Source organism: Schistocerca serialis, chromosome 9 (assembly GCF_023864345.2).
Source record: "Schistocerca serialis cubense isolate TAMUIC-IGC-003099 chromosome 9, iqSchSeri2.2, whole genome shotgun sequence".
Taxonomy (NCBI): Eukaryota; Metazoa; Arthropoda; class Insecta; order Orthoptera; family Acrididae; genus Schistocerca; species Schistocerca serialis.
Window position 1 is genome coordinate 143,957,602 of NC_064646.1, and position 15,544 is coordinate 143,973,145.

At 36.9% G+C, this 15,544-nt stretch overlaps 1 protein-coding gene across 1 annotated transcript in view; it reads right to left on the bottom strand.

The window, feature by feature from the left end:
- Positions 1–15,544, bottom strand: part of LOC126418962 (cytochrome P450 302a1, mitochondrial) — a 233,072-nt gene that overhangs the window by 57,100 nt on the left and 160,428 nt on the right. The window contains exons 5-7 of the mRNA XM_050086008.1: positions 7,915–8,119; positions 2,811–2,979; positions 1,086–1,334 (exon numbers count right to left, since the gene is read on the bottom strand). Coding sequence (XP_049941965.1) covers positions 1,086–1,334; positions 2,811–2,979; positions 7,915–8,119 — 623 coding nt within the window. The remainder of the gene's footprint in view (positions 1–1,085; positions 1,335–2,810; positions 2,980–7,914; positions 8,120–15,544) is intronic.

Sequence of the window (15,544 nt, forward strand, 5' to 3'; positions counted from 1 at the left end):
CTAAGACGGCGAAGCTGGTCACCTGTCATAAGAATCTACAGAAAATGGTTGAAGGATGATAAAATAACAAGTAGGCCATATGGTATTGGATGACCATGTTTCATCACAAAATGTAGATTTCAGAGAATCCTGAAGCATTATGTGGACAGACCCACGTAATTTTATGTACAAATGTAACATCACAAAAAATGATGGATAGCACAAAAATGTATACTAATCTATTTTTTTACTGTAAATAACTTGATATCTAAATAACTTATGTACACTAATTTTGTGAACCACAGTTATAATTTCATAAATAACATTTCAAAGATATAGCAGCAGTCAGCCTGTGGCTGATTGCAATCAATTATAATACTTGTTTTTTCACTTGTACTTGACATATGGAAGTTTTAGTCTGGCTGTGAGTCATGCATGGTTAGCCAAATGATAAGGTGACTGGTTGCTATAAGCAGAAAATCCGGGTTTGAGTCAAGGTCAGGCACAAATTTTTGTTGTTGTCATTCCATTCTACAGCTGATGATAGTCCTTACTTGCAGTTGCAAATTCATTTGATGTGTTTTGCAATGGCTGTGGTCACTGCAGCATCTATTCTTTTGGACATGCATGCATGTCCGGAACTCTGCATCATAATCAGAATAACACAGGCACAGCAATATTGCATTTATCTACCAATATCAGACAAGCGACTTTCAAGTATAATGGGCTGTACAGGAAAGTACATAATGGTAGAGAAGTCACACATGAACTAGTAAGAGTGAATTATGCCTGTCAGTATTACATAAATGCAGAGAAGCATGTTGCCTCTAGCCCAGAAACGGATTAGGCATAGCACTGATGGGACTGTGAATGCAACAAGTAGCAATTGAAACTAACAGACTCTTCAAAAGCTGAGAGTAATATTTACCAAAAGCTGCTTCATGCAGACAGAATGTGAACTACATAAACTGATTCTGTTGCTTATATTTATTCCAGTTGTGTATCACTGGCTAAAATAGAACAGTTTTTTTGTTCAGCTGCAAACATAGACCTCATGTATAAATGTAATTACAAAATTAGATGAGAGCCATAATTAACAAACATACCCCTGCTGGTACATGGTATCCAGAAAGAACAGCATCATGTGCCAGTATCCTCCCAATTCCCACAGAAATTGGATTGAGACGAAATGTCTCCTTTAAGGCAGCCTTTGTATAGGATGCCTGATTAAGCACTTGTGAAGTCACAGGAGTACTCTTTTCTGGAAGAAGTTTCAGTGCCTCTTGATGCATGAGCTTCTGGCTTTCTGGGTTCATAGCTAGATGGTACAGGGCAAATGATGATGAATAAGATGTCTGTAAGAAAAAGAAATTTTGTATTAAGAAATTCTCATCGTTCCTTAACAGAATTTACATAGTTAAAGGCATCTGTCTGCCTCCATTTCTTGTCATTATATCGGATTTGTAAGTAATGTGTTCTTATCAGTGTTACTCTCAAATAAAGATGCAGTTCTGCAACATGCCCTTAGTTTAATAGCACGAGTCAATTTCTTCTTGATATGTTATTTAGTTTGTTCTCTAGCCTTCAGTACACAAAAAATAAGTGCTAAAATAATTACTGAGATCTCTAAAATAGGCTTTTACTAAGTAATATCAAATGTCCATGATGGGAAGAGGGCAGGGATCAGGGGGAGGGGGGGGGCAGATAAGAAGCACAGAGATTATTTGAAATCCACCACCCTGACATCTTCAAGAAAAGTAAAGAGAGTAAGTAAGCGAAAGCTGAAGATTTTTTTTTCTTTGTGCACAGGGGGGAGGGGGGGTCAGAGAGAGTAGGGGGGAGGAGAGAAGGAGGATGTCATGCAATAGTGGAAGAAAAAGAGGCCACAATATACAATGCAATGTGGAATTGACAATAGACAAAAGATAAAATACTGGAAAAATTGGCAGAAACAGTCTTGAAACCAACAAGTACATCTATTTACTACACACACAAATAACTTTGCACTTTTATAATGGATGCTGGCAACTTAAGCATGGCTAGCACATGGGCTGCTGTAGTAATGGTGAGGATGGGAGGGTGGAGGGAGGGGGCGGGGGGGGGGGGGGGGGCAGAGAGAAGGCGCGGGTGATAGCCCCATGTCCTCCTCACAGGGCAGGCAGCACACTGGAATCAATATTGCAGTCGCAATTCCTATGGCAATGCTAAATTGCTACAGCACACGGTATTGTTTCCTAACTTAGGTTGGCAGTAAGTCAAAGCTACACCAATTGCCCCACTCCCAGTAACATGGCAAATTATTTTGTGAATACAGTGGAGCATCGAACATGATCATTGACTATCTAATTAATATGATGAGCTACTCACCAAGCCTTGACATGAGAGCACACAGATAAAGAAATTAATAGTTGCAAATTTCCAGAGCCAATGGCTCTTTCTTCTGGCAGAAGGGTTGAAGGGGATGGAAGAGGGCTTAAGGAAAAGCAACCGTGGGGTCCTGGGCAACTTTTCTGAATGCTATCACTTTTCCTAGCCTCATCAGCAGTTTTCCTTAACCTCTCCTCTCACATCCCTTCAACCCTTCTGCCAGAAGAAGGAGCCACTGGCTCTGAAAGCCTGCAAACTTTAATGTCTTTATGTGTGTGTTTCCCTGCTGCTGCCTGGGTATTAGATTTTTTATCCATCCAATTACATCATATTTTCAAAAACTGATTATTCTCATTGATTATTAACAGAATAATGTTATTCTGATCTTATTACCAAAGTATGATTTACACTTTCAATAGATTTTTGTACAATATCACAAATTCTTTGTTTCCAACAGTGCTTACTGTGTCCATTCCAGCTAAAATCATGTCAACTGCCATCCCTACAATATCCTTATGGCTTAAATCAGGTGATAAGAGATACTGTTCTAGAAGAGACGCCTGATGTCCATCATTTCGCTTCCATCCTTTTTCCATAGCTGTAGCTTTCTGTGATACCAGCTCCAATGCAACACTGAAATAAAACACCACATTTAGAAAATCAAAAAGAAGCATTTCCTCTTTTAGTGCAACTTTTTTAGCTCCTCATCACAAGCAAAATTTACCTCATTTACACAGTAGCTTTTGAAGGAGGTACAGCACACACATTTCAGATTTCCAGAATGATGTGGCCACAGTGGAGATATACTATGTTGTCAAAAGTCTCTAGACAAGAGCACTTCAGAGAGAACTTGCAGAATTTAGTGAATAAGTTTTCTGATCACACAGTTGTAATGGGGGTGACTTCAGCTTCCCAGTTGTAGACTGGGATGGTCATGCTATCAAAACTGGTGCCAGAGCCAGGGACTGTGTGAGATTATTCTGAATGTCTTGTCCAAAAATACTTTGAGCAGATAGAGAATCAACTCACGAAGGTAAAGTCTCAGACCTCTTAGTAACAAACAGATCTGAACATCTCAAATTAGTTAAAGCGGAGGAGAGTATCAGCAATCATAAGGCTGTGATAGCATCTATGACTATGGTCATTACAAGGAATGTTATGAAAGGCAGGAAAAGGTTTTTGCTTAGCAAGACTTATGGGATATAAATTGCAGTGTTTGAGTACTCTACATCAAATATTTGGTGCTCAGGATGAAGGTGTGGAGTACAAATGGAAAAAATTTTGAAAGCATTGTTCATCAAGATGCCTTAGACAAGTATGTTCTGAGCAAGGTCTTAAGGGATGGGAAAGACCCGCTGTCATGTAATGGTCTTGTTAGAAAACTGCTACATACACAAAGACACCTTTCTCATGGATTGAAGAGAAGCCAAAATCTAGCTGACAAACAAAGGCTGAACAAAGTGAAAATGAGCATACGGAGAGCAATGAGATAAGTGTTCAATGACTTTGAAAGCAAAATTTTGTCAACTGATCTGAGAAAAGAACCCAAAGATGTTTTGGTCTTACACAAGATCAGTAAGCAGTTCACAATCCCCTATTCATTCACTCAGTGTCCATACTCAAATTGAAATGGAAGATGACAAAGAGAAATACTAAATTCAGTCTTCTGAAATTGTTTCAGTGTGGAAGATCATAACACAGTCCCTCCTTTCCACCACTGTACCAATGCTTAAATGGCAGATATTGAGATAATCAATCATGGAATAGAAAAGCAACTGCAATCTGTTAGCAATGGAAAGGCACCAGGACCAGATGAGATATCTTTAATATTCTACAAAGATTATGCAAAAGAACTTGCTCCCCTTCTAGCAGCAGTTTATCATAAATTTCTGGAGCAACAAAGGATACCAAACGACTGGAAAAAGTGTAGATCATTCCCATTTTCAAGAAGCATCGTAGGGCAGATGCACATAATTGTAGGCCCATATCATTGATGTTAATATGGAACACATTTTGTGCTCACGTATTGTGATGTTTTTGTGGAATGAAAATCTCCTGTATAAAAATCAACAGGATTCCACAAACACAGAGGTATTGTGAACTCAGCTCATTTTGTTCCTCTACAATATCCACAACACTGCAGACATCAGCATTCATGTTTATGCCATTTTATAGACTTCAGGAAGGCATTCGACACTGTCCCACAATGCTGCTCAGTGAAAAAAAAAAGAGCTTACTGGGTATTGGACCAGATTTGTGACGGGGTTCAAGACTTTTTTGCAGACAGAACTCAACCCATCACTCTTAATGGAACAAAACTGACAGATGTAAAGGTAATTCTGGGAGTACCTCAGGGGAGTGAGAGGGGATCTTCCTGTTTACAATGGATATAAATGGTCCAGTAGATTGCATCAGAAGCTCTTTAAGGTTGTCCACAGATGGTGCAGTTGGATATAAGAAGGTAGCAATGCCAGTTTGCTGAAGGACCTACAGAGGATTGATAAATGGAGCAGGGACTGGCAGATGATCCTGAATATAAATAAATGTAACTAATGTGCTTACATGAGAAAAGAAATCTGCTACTGTACAACTACGCCACTAATGACAAATTGCTGGAAACCGTAACTACCATACAATATCTGAAGTATCTATACAGAGTGATCTCAAGTGAAATGCCCACAAACAGTAGGAAAAGCAGATGGTAGACTGTGATTTATATGAAGAATATTAAGAAAATCTAATTTATCTACTAAAAAATGGCTTACAAGGCACTTGTTTGTCCGACCGATTCTCCAGTACTGTTCAGCTATCTGGCATCCTTACCACGTAGCATGTATAGAAGACCTAGAGAAGATCTAACAAAGAGTCGTTCCGTTCAGCAGGGGATCATTTAGTCTGCAAAAGAGCATTACAGAGACGCTCAATAAGCTCCAGTGGCAGACACTGCAAGAGAGGCACTGTGCATCACAGAGAGGTTTATTATTGAAATTTTGAGAGGGTACATTCCTGAAAGAGTTGAACAGCATATTACTGTCTCCTACATATGGCTTGAAATTTGACCATAATGTTAAAATTCAAGAAATTAGAGATAAAACAGAAGCTTAACCCCAATCATTTTTCCCATACACCATTCACGAATGGAACAAGGAAGGAGGGATAAGTTAACAGTACCAAAAGTACCCTCCACCACACACCATCTGGTGGCTTGCATGGTGTTTATGTGGCTGTAGCTTACAGCCAATTTATAATTTTAATTCCAAATATTCTGAGAAATTGTAAAAGAAGTAGCTAATGAGATATTCTTTTAATTTGTTTTTGAATATCTAGAGATTTTCAATTTCCTGCCTGATGTCTGCTGGCAACCTGCTATACATTTACACAACTGGACATAAAAGTCCTCTCTGAACCCTACATAGGGATGCACAGCACACAGAAATTACATTTTCTTCTAGTATTGTGGCTGTGGATTGTAGAATAAATCCTAAATGCACTTTAGTTGTTCGTAACATATACTACTCAGGAGAATGTGTGTTGGCATGACATAGGTATTTCAGCAATCATTGACCCCACACTCCATACATCATGAATGGAATGGGAGGAATCTATGCACTTCACATCAGTTTTGAGTGTGTAGATGTGAATGCAGATGTAACTGTAACAGTCCCCAGCTTCCTCAAGAGGACTCTGCAATTTGGTTATCAATGTAACACAATATTCTCATTGTATGCTTCTGTAGAATAAATACTTTTTAGGCTTAGCTCCATTTCACCATAGCAGTGGTGAGTGAAACTATACTAGCAATCTTACCTGTAGGAAAATTTGGTGAGACTTCTAATCACAAAGCATGCCAAACTGAACTTTTCAGTTAAATGCCTACTGATCTCTGCTTCTGGTGGCTGTAAGTGAACTTTTTATTCAGTGAACTTTTTATTCCTATGTTAATACTCTGTCCATGCAAAAGGAATGCCTTTAACATCACATGATTTTAGTAACCACAGCAGAATTTTATGGTCTATGTAATCAAACAAATTTTTCTTTAGTTCTACCATAACTGAGTGTGTTGTGTGTGTGTGTGTGTGTGTGTGTGTGTGTGTGTGTGTGTGTGTGTGTGTGTGTACTGTTGACAAAGGCCAATGGCCGAAAGCTTTAATTATGAAATTCTTTTTGTTGTACCTATCTACGAATCAGCATCTCCACTATATGGTGGGTGGCAACTTTCCTCCTCATAATAATAAAAACAATGTTTTTTGAAAAATTGTGATTTGCACAACAGCTATAAGTCACTTTATTGTGAAAATCACTTGGTAGTTTTCACATAATAGTTTGGAAATGTGTATACACACATAGTGCAGTAAGCTATGAAGGACTATGAGAAAGGAAAACTTACTTATTAAGCTACGACACTGTGTCTAAAATAGACATATGTAGGATATAAAATCTTGTCCAAACAGTTAAAATCATTCACCATATAGAACATTCAATGTTTAGAAGACTAAATTTAAAATCATTTGAAATGCTACTGAATAGTAGACATACATATCTATATGGCTACTTAAATGAAACAAAGAGTTTTCACTCTGATTTTGAAGGCAGAAAATAGAACTATGAGCCTAATTTAGCAGTTACTTTCAATAGTAGATATACTATGTCATATTATGGAGAACCTACTCATTATTCTCTTTAATGAATAGGATAACTTGATAATTATCAGTTACATCTTCACCTTCAGCAATAAGATTGTATTATCCTATTTAATTCCACCTTAAATTCCTAGTTGCAAATGTCTGAAAATAGATGTAATAATGCTGCACTTATCTGAGAACTAATACTAAAGAGGTAGCAGAACTGGACTATTCATTTGATGCCTCAAAATTTCACTATTTCTTGTCTTTTAAAAAGTTCAAGGGTTCTTATCATTTTGGGAGTATTATTAAGCGTTGAACTTTGTTTGTGGAAGAGGAATGTTCTGCTGTTTTAAGTTTATTATGCAGCTGGATTTCCCAGGAGAGAGCATGGTGTAAGTGCTGTGGTGCTGTGGGGTGGCAGTACTATCACAAATGAGGTGCGCCTGCTCCTGCTCCTTTCCACAGTTGACCAAAGTCCTTTCAAGGACGCAAACTGTCTCATTGTTATCAGGGAGGAAGAGACTAGGCAGAAAACTCTCAACTGATTCCTTATCTATCATATCCCAAGATGTTATTTTCACTTCAATGGTTCATAAAGCAGATGCTTATTATTGTTGAACTCCATTTTCTCTATAGTTTATTAGCAGTTTGGAAGAAAGGGAAGTATTTTTAAGGAAATTAGAATGAATAGGTTATACAAACAAATGTTTAGTAACTACAGTCAATATACTATGTGGGTTTCTCTATAAAGATGAAATCATCTAAAGTCAATAGAAGACTATTCCAAAAGAACACCTTTATTGAAAAACAAGCTTATCAGGTTTTTACCACCTTAATTATTGGTTGTGGCCTATTTTAAGTGGAGTGATAGTCTATTATACACAAAAATGCTATGATTGATAGTATAAGAACATTATGCAGGATAAAACAGTACTTCACTGACCTCTCCATAAAATGATATGCTATCTTGAACTTCTTGTACAGTGGAGTTTCCATGAATTTCCACAGCTGTAATCCATTGTCTAGTTCCACAACACAGCTATTAGTAGTCTCTGCAGCTTTAATCAGTTTTGATGATCGAGATTCATTTTTCAGTCCATCTTCAGTAAGGCTGCCTAAATTAACGTCAAATGCCACTAACCCCACCACTGAGAATGAAATATAATAATTAAGCATTAGAACAAGTGCAACCATGACATTCACATTTGCTGTGATATGTTAGTTAAATGTGTTATAGGTATTTTTTTAGTTTTCTTTTACACATATAATCCTGTAGGGCCAAACTGAGAAGCAAATCTCCCTGTCATGGAATGTGTCAGAACATGAATTTATAACACAAAGGTAATAATAAATAAAATAAAATGAAATAAAATGTTTATGAACCCTAAAAAGACTACAAGTTATAAGTTTATATGTACATGATCAACAATCTAACACAGGAATTAGATCAATTTTTCAAGGAACTCTGTATAAACATGTAATTAAATTTGCATACAAGTAATATGGAACAGTGAGACCAATGTAAACTCTCTCTCTCTCTCTCTCTCTCTCTCTCTCTCTCTCTCTCTCTCTCTCTCTCTCTGGGTTTCAAAATTGATAAAAATGCACCAATGACATTGCATCAGAAGTATAGGAATTACAAGATAAAACTTTTTTCATATCTCACATGGTAGCATATAAGTTTTATGTTGTTTCTCGTACAATGAAGAGCCAAAGAAACTGGTACACCTGCCTAATATCAGGTAGAGCCTCCCCAAGTATGCAGAAGTGTCGCAGCACTATGTGGCATGGTCTTGACTAATGTCTGAAGTAGTGTTAGATGGAATTGATACCGTGAATCCTGCAGTGCTGTCCAAAAATCCATAAGAGTACGAGGGGGTGGAGATCTCTTCCGAGCAGCACATTGCAAGGCATCCCTGATATGCTCAATAATGTTCATCTCTGGAGAGTCTGATGGCCAGCAGAAGTGTTTAAACTCAGAAGAGTGTTAATGGAGCCACTCTGTAGCAATTCTGGGTGTGTGGGGCATCCCATTGTCCTGCTGGATTGCCCAAGTCCATCGGAATGCACAATGGAGATGAATGGACGCAAGTGATCAGACAGAATGCTTACATATGTGTCACCTGTCAGAGTCGTATCTACATGTATCAGTAGTCCCATATCACTCAGCCTCCACCAGCTTGAGCAGCCCCTGCTGACATGCAGGGTCCATGAATTCATGATGTTGTCTCCACAACTTTACACTTCCATCCGCTCAATTTGAAACAAGACTCGTCTGACCAGGCAACATGTTTCCAGTCATCAACAGTTTAATATCGGTACTGACAGGACCAGGCAAGGCATAAAGCTTTGTGTTGTGCTGTCATCAATGGTACACGAGTGGATCTTCAGCATCTAAAGTCCATATTGATGATGTTTCATTGTATGGTTCACACACTGACACTTGTTGATGGCCCAGCACTGAAAAATGCAGCAATTTGCAGAAGGCTTGCACTTCTGTCACACTAAACAATTCTCTCCAGCCATCATTGGTACTGTTCTTGCAGGATCTTTTTCTGTCTGCAGCAATGTCAGAGATTTGATTTCTTACCAGATTTCTTATATTCACGGCACACTCATGAAATGGTTGTATGGGAAAATCCCCATTTCATCGCTACCTTGGAGATGCTGTGTCCATCGCTCATGCGCCAACTGTAACACCACATTCAAATTCACTTAAATCTTGATAACCTTCCATTGTAGCAGCAGTAACCTATCCAACAACTGCACCAGACACTTTTTGTCTTTATCATCAGACTGTGCAACAATATCCAGTTTCATATTGCAGACTTTTTTGAGTGTCTTATTCAGTGAAAGCAGTCATAGTGTTGAAAGTAATCCAACTAGTTGTTGTGGAGCTTACAAGAGAGCATTCCTATGTATGAACAATCTTGATGAAACTTGGTGGGTGTGTAGAGAGGGCAAAATAATGCAACACATATTTCATTTTTAAGAGGTGAAACGTGCCCCAAAGGTAATTTCACATATTAGATTTAGAGGGTATAGCTTCATAACCAACAAACATAAAAAATGTATTTCAAATAAAAGTTGAAACATAACAAACACTCTTTAAAATTGTATGATCAACTGTTGAAAAAATTGAACATTTGGAAATTACACCACCATTATTAATGAATTTTGCAAACTGGTAACTTTTGTTACAACATAAATTAAAGATAGTTCCATTCCTCATAAATCCATGTGTAATGAAGCTGGTTTCCGTAACACCATTTTTGGAAAATAAGTTGTACACAATTTGCTGACAGAGTATGTGCAACATATCTAATTCAACTATCTGAATGTTCATTATTATTCTAATTACTTGTGTTATTATTCTGGTTTATGTTTTAAACTATTATATTACATTGTAACTTTTTTTCATTTTTTAATTTACAGTTTCACGTATATGTCTTTCGTTAATCGTAAATAATAAGAAAACTATTATCTTAATACATAATCATTACAGTGATGATAATCAGTAAAGAAACAAAACATAACATTTTTTTACACCATGCACACAAGATGAACAAATTTTCTCCCACACTGAGAAAGACAATATCTGTCAAATACCATTTGACTTTTTCAAACATTAGCTCGCCACATATTCATGCCGTCACGACAATTGTGGGTTTCATAAAGAGATCCTCGAATTCTTGGTCCAAACTCACCACTAGTTTCTTTTATAACTATGAAAACGAGGGTAAGCAATTTGCCAGCTGAAGAGACTGATGCCTGAATTGTGTAAGTGAATTTATTCCCATGGTGCATCTTTGTAGGTTCTCAAAGAGAACATCTCACAAATAGTGAAACAGCATACATATTGCCAGCAAATGTTGGTCTATTTGGAAAATGCTTTTGAGTACATATTGCTTGGCAGGCTCACTCACTCACTGCGAAAAGATCTTCATGATACAACAATGGTGATTTCAGGTTTATTATTTGAAAATTATAAAAAGATTATGACATGTGGTAACACACACTGTTACCCCCACTAGGAGCCAGTTCTCTCTGGCACCACATCTCACTAGCTGCAGTTTGCGGCCTCCAGTCTACTAGCAGCTCATGGGGTACAAGTCTGTAATGCTAGTTGATGGCATCGTAGACCATATTACAAGTCTGCTAAGAGTTGTTCATGCTGGTGTCTTCCATTGGTGCCTCTTGTTATATAAGCCAGCGCTGACAGTTCTGCAGCAGTCTCATTTGGCGCTTGCTGCTGCTATGAAACTGTACATCACTGTATGATTACTGGACCCTGGTAGACTTTTCAGGGTCCCCATCTCACAGAATGCTCTTTGGATTACTACACATCACACAGATTTCTGGACGTGGGCATCAACACGGATATTTCTTTGGATTCTTGTTTGGACTGCCTGTACTTGTCAGTATTCACTGAGCCTGTGGTGTTGAATAAACTTCTTGCCAAATTGGTGTGAGACTTTGTATTGTGTATAAAGTAAATCTGTTTGCAAATAGGGAAGGTGCCAAATATAAATCCAGTTATTTTTTGCTGAATGCTAAATGATCATTTCAGCATTGTGGAATTTCCTGAGAGCTCTATCAATTGACAGGAAGTGCAACTCTAAGACACCATTGTAACAGTGATTTGTGACAGCATGGAGGGACATTCAACTATTATGGAACAAGATCATGGCCTATGGTGTGATGGACCGGGGCTCCATGATATAGCAATGACTGATAATGATTGTGTATCTGATTGTGAAACACACAAAGACATCTTCATCCCAGGCAATGTCCTTCCTTCAGAAAGTGAAGTAAACTTTGAATACGAGAAATCTCTGGTTGAATTTTGGAAAAACAGAAAGAAAGGAAAAGGTGGCTTTTATCCACGTAGCATAAATATCACAAAGCTATGTCAGTGAAACAGCTGTATCGTTGGGAAAAGTATGTTGTTCTTGATGGCTCGAGACATGATATGATGATGGTACTACACTGCTAGACTTCATTAATAGTACTGGAGGCTATGGACCATTGTCTGGTTACCAATGATACTGACGATCAAAAGTGGGGCTTGCAAATGAGCAGGGAAGTGAAGTTATGTAATTCCAAGTCAGTACCCAAATGGCTACTGAATTTTAAAAAGGAGCATGGAATTGTATCTTGAAAAATAGCAACACTTGTAACTAGACACTACATAAACAATAAAATTATCTCAACAAGGTCACTTAAAATTTTTAGTGCAAGTTAAGGAGCGTATCAGCATTTTGGTGGCTGAAAGTGTTTACAACCATGATTAGAGAAGATTGAATCTGGAGTTGCACATTAGATGTACTTTGTTCCAAAAGAGGCAAATAAAATTGTATCCATGGTGCAGTCATTGTCATCAGTTACTCACAGTTACACTATTCAGCCTACAGTCTCTGCAGCTGGAAAACTGCTTACCCCCCTCTTCATAGTTTTAAAAGAATTAAACAATCTCTCTTTGAAGCCCCAGATGTTCTTGTGAAGCATCAAAATCTGGTAAACCGTCTGACCACATCAAAACTTATTTGATGGATGTTTTATTTCCCAGTGCAAGAGGAAAATCTGTATTATTGTAAGATTCTAGGGTGGTGAGCATGAAAGAATTGTTTGGAGTGCTGTTCCTGAGGACAAGGAACTTGTTCACTTGGTTATCCCCAAAAGGCTTGATGGGGCAGGTACAGCCATTGAATGTATACAGTTTTCAATGTCAGAAGAATTTTGTGAGAAGATTTTCAGAACTAGTTCTGCTGCATGTCAATCTCCATTTGGAAACAATACAATCAAGCTGCAGTCACTAGTATATAGTCAATTCGTTTCACCGAGGTTTCCCAGTCTACCAGAATATGCCTGGTATAAACTAACATAGTCAGAGGACTGGCTGCCACAATTTGTGACACCTGCTGAATTTTGTTTTTTATGGACTTATCCTTCATGTGTATTATGGGAAGAAATGTACATTTGGTGTGCGTGTGTGTGTGTGTGTGTGTGTGTGTGTGTGCGCGCGCGCGCGCGCGTGTGTATGTGCGTGTGTGTGTGGTGTACAAAAATGTCATGTTTTAAGCATTTCTTTATAGATTATCATTATTGTAATAATTTTGTATCATAATAATGAGTTACTTACTATTTTCAGTTAACAGAATACGCATTTGTGAAATAGTAAAGTAAAAAGCAACCAAAAAAGACTTGAAACCATTAAATAATGATTTACACAATACAACAAAAATATGTATAACAAATAATCAGAATAATAATGAACATTTAGATATTTTAACTATATACATTGTGAATACTCCAACAGCACATTATGAACAACTTATTTTGCAAAAATGGTATTACTAAAACCAGCTTCATTGCATGTAGATGTATGTGGCATGAAAGCTTCTTTAATGTATGTTGTAAAAAAAAAAGGTTCCATTTTGCAAAATTCATTGATGGTAGTGTGGTAATTTGCAAACTTTCAGTTTTTTTCAAAAGTTGATTATACCACTTTCAAGAATGTTTGTTCCATTTCAACATTCATATGAATATATATATATATATATTCAAGAATGAATATATATATATATATATATATATTCATATGAATGTTGAAATGGAACAAACATTCTTGAAAGTGGTATAATCAACTTTTGAAAAAAACTGAAAGTTTGCAAATTACCACACTACCATCAATGAATTTTGCAAAATGGAACCTTTTTTTTTTTACAACATACATTAAAGAAGCTTTCATGCCATATATATATATATATATATATATATATATATATATATATATATATATATATATATATATATATATATATATATATATATATGCCATCTGAAAAACATTCAGCCCCTGGGGAGTGAATGTATTTTCAGATGGCAGAAGAAAGCAATCAGGTGCATGGAGGGGTTAGCACCCAGAGAGTCCTGCAGAAATTATTTTAAATCTCTTGGCGTAATGACAGTGCCAAGCATGTAAATATATAACTGTCTAATATATGCCGCAGAAAATCTGAAAAAATTGAACATGAGATGTGATGTGCATGCACACAGTACAAGAAACAGTCACCTGCTGGACTTGCCTTCCACATTTCATAGGAAGTCACCACAGCTGCCTTCATAATACACTTGCATATATATCTGAGAAATCATCCGCAGGTTTGAGGATTTTTACCATTAATCCTTTGCAAAAGGAACAATGTGGGACCTTCTTTGTTGCTACAATGTTTAGTAATAATCAAAAGGATTCAGTCAGCCATACTAATCAGACAATTTCTATTTAAAATAATGCTTGTTATACATTGATACACGGAAAAAAGAAACAATCATAAATACTTACAGCTGGCAAAATATCATCCATAATTTTAAAACAAAATTTTTCCTCCACAATGGAGTAAGGGACATCATTACAGTAACACAGACCTATAATAATGGAAAAAGATTTCACCTATCACTCACTGGTTAATGTGCAAATTCTCTTTACTGACGAAGAGCAAACATGATAAGTTGTAACATAAAGAAAGGCGCAGCCTCAAATCTTGTAATTCACCTTAACAGATGCCCAATAAAGAAAAGAGATACTTTTGAAAGGAAAAATTGGTGAGTAGAAAGAAGGAATTACTGTAACATATTGTCAACATCAGAGCTAGAGCACAAATTAAGCTGGGTGAGGGTGGATGACAGAACACAGTCAAGGGGAGGAACCATGCCACAAGTTCACCTATATAGCTATAGGATAACAATAGAAAATCCAAATGAGAGTAGAAAATAAATATTTGCATCCCAATCATTCAGAACAGAATTCTACATAAGTAGTTTTTATCAGTCCAATTATATTATATGGTCACCAACTTCATTTGCTACCCAGTATAATTGCACTTTTGTTAATAAATGTTGGTTTAGTACTTAGGTAAATGCTTTTCATGTGTCAAGAAATAATGTATCCACTTGATTGCCTCAATCTATGACTTTCTGAATGCCATGTGAGAAAATCACAAGTGAGTTTTTCAGGACCAATGTTTTTGGAATCTGTGCTGTTTGACATGGGGAACTCAGTCTATCAAGACATCTCATTACATTTTATCTCTGAGTATGTCCTAGGTTTCTACAACTGATGGATGTCAATGACATTAGATGGTCATTTAAACAATCATCTGTGCTTATCTTCCTATAGACAGGTGTCACTTGAAGTTTCTTACAACCAACAAGGACAATTTTGACACCCCCCTCACAAAAAAAGGTATAAATATATAAAAAATATAAAACTAAAAAATTAAAATAGTCCGTGGTATATTATGGTTAACTCTGTTGCAAATTGTGAACAGAATCTGATAGTGATTCCATCAGGTCCTTGCATCTTGTTCAATACTAATGATTTCAGATGTTTCTCAATGACACTACACAGGTATTCATACGGTTATTCAGAGTTTCAGAAGCTGACTGCGTGAAAACTACAAGCCACACAGAAAAATGACTTGTATTTCTCTAAGTTTTGATTTATAATATGTGCTATGGCGTAGGCAGCAGATATACCAGAACTTTCAGACAAGTTATCTGTTCCATACTGT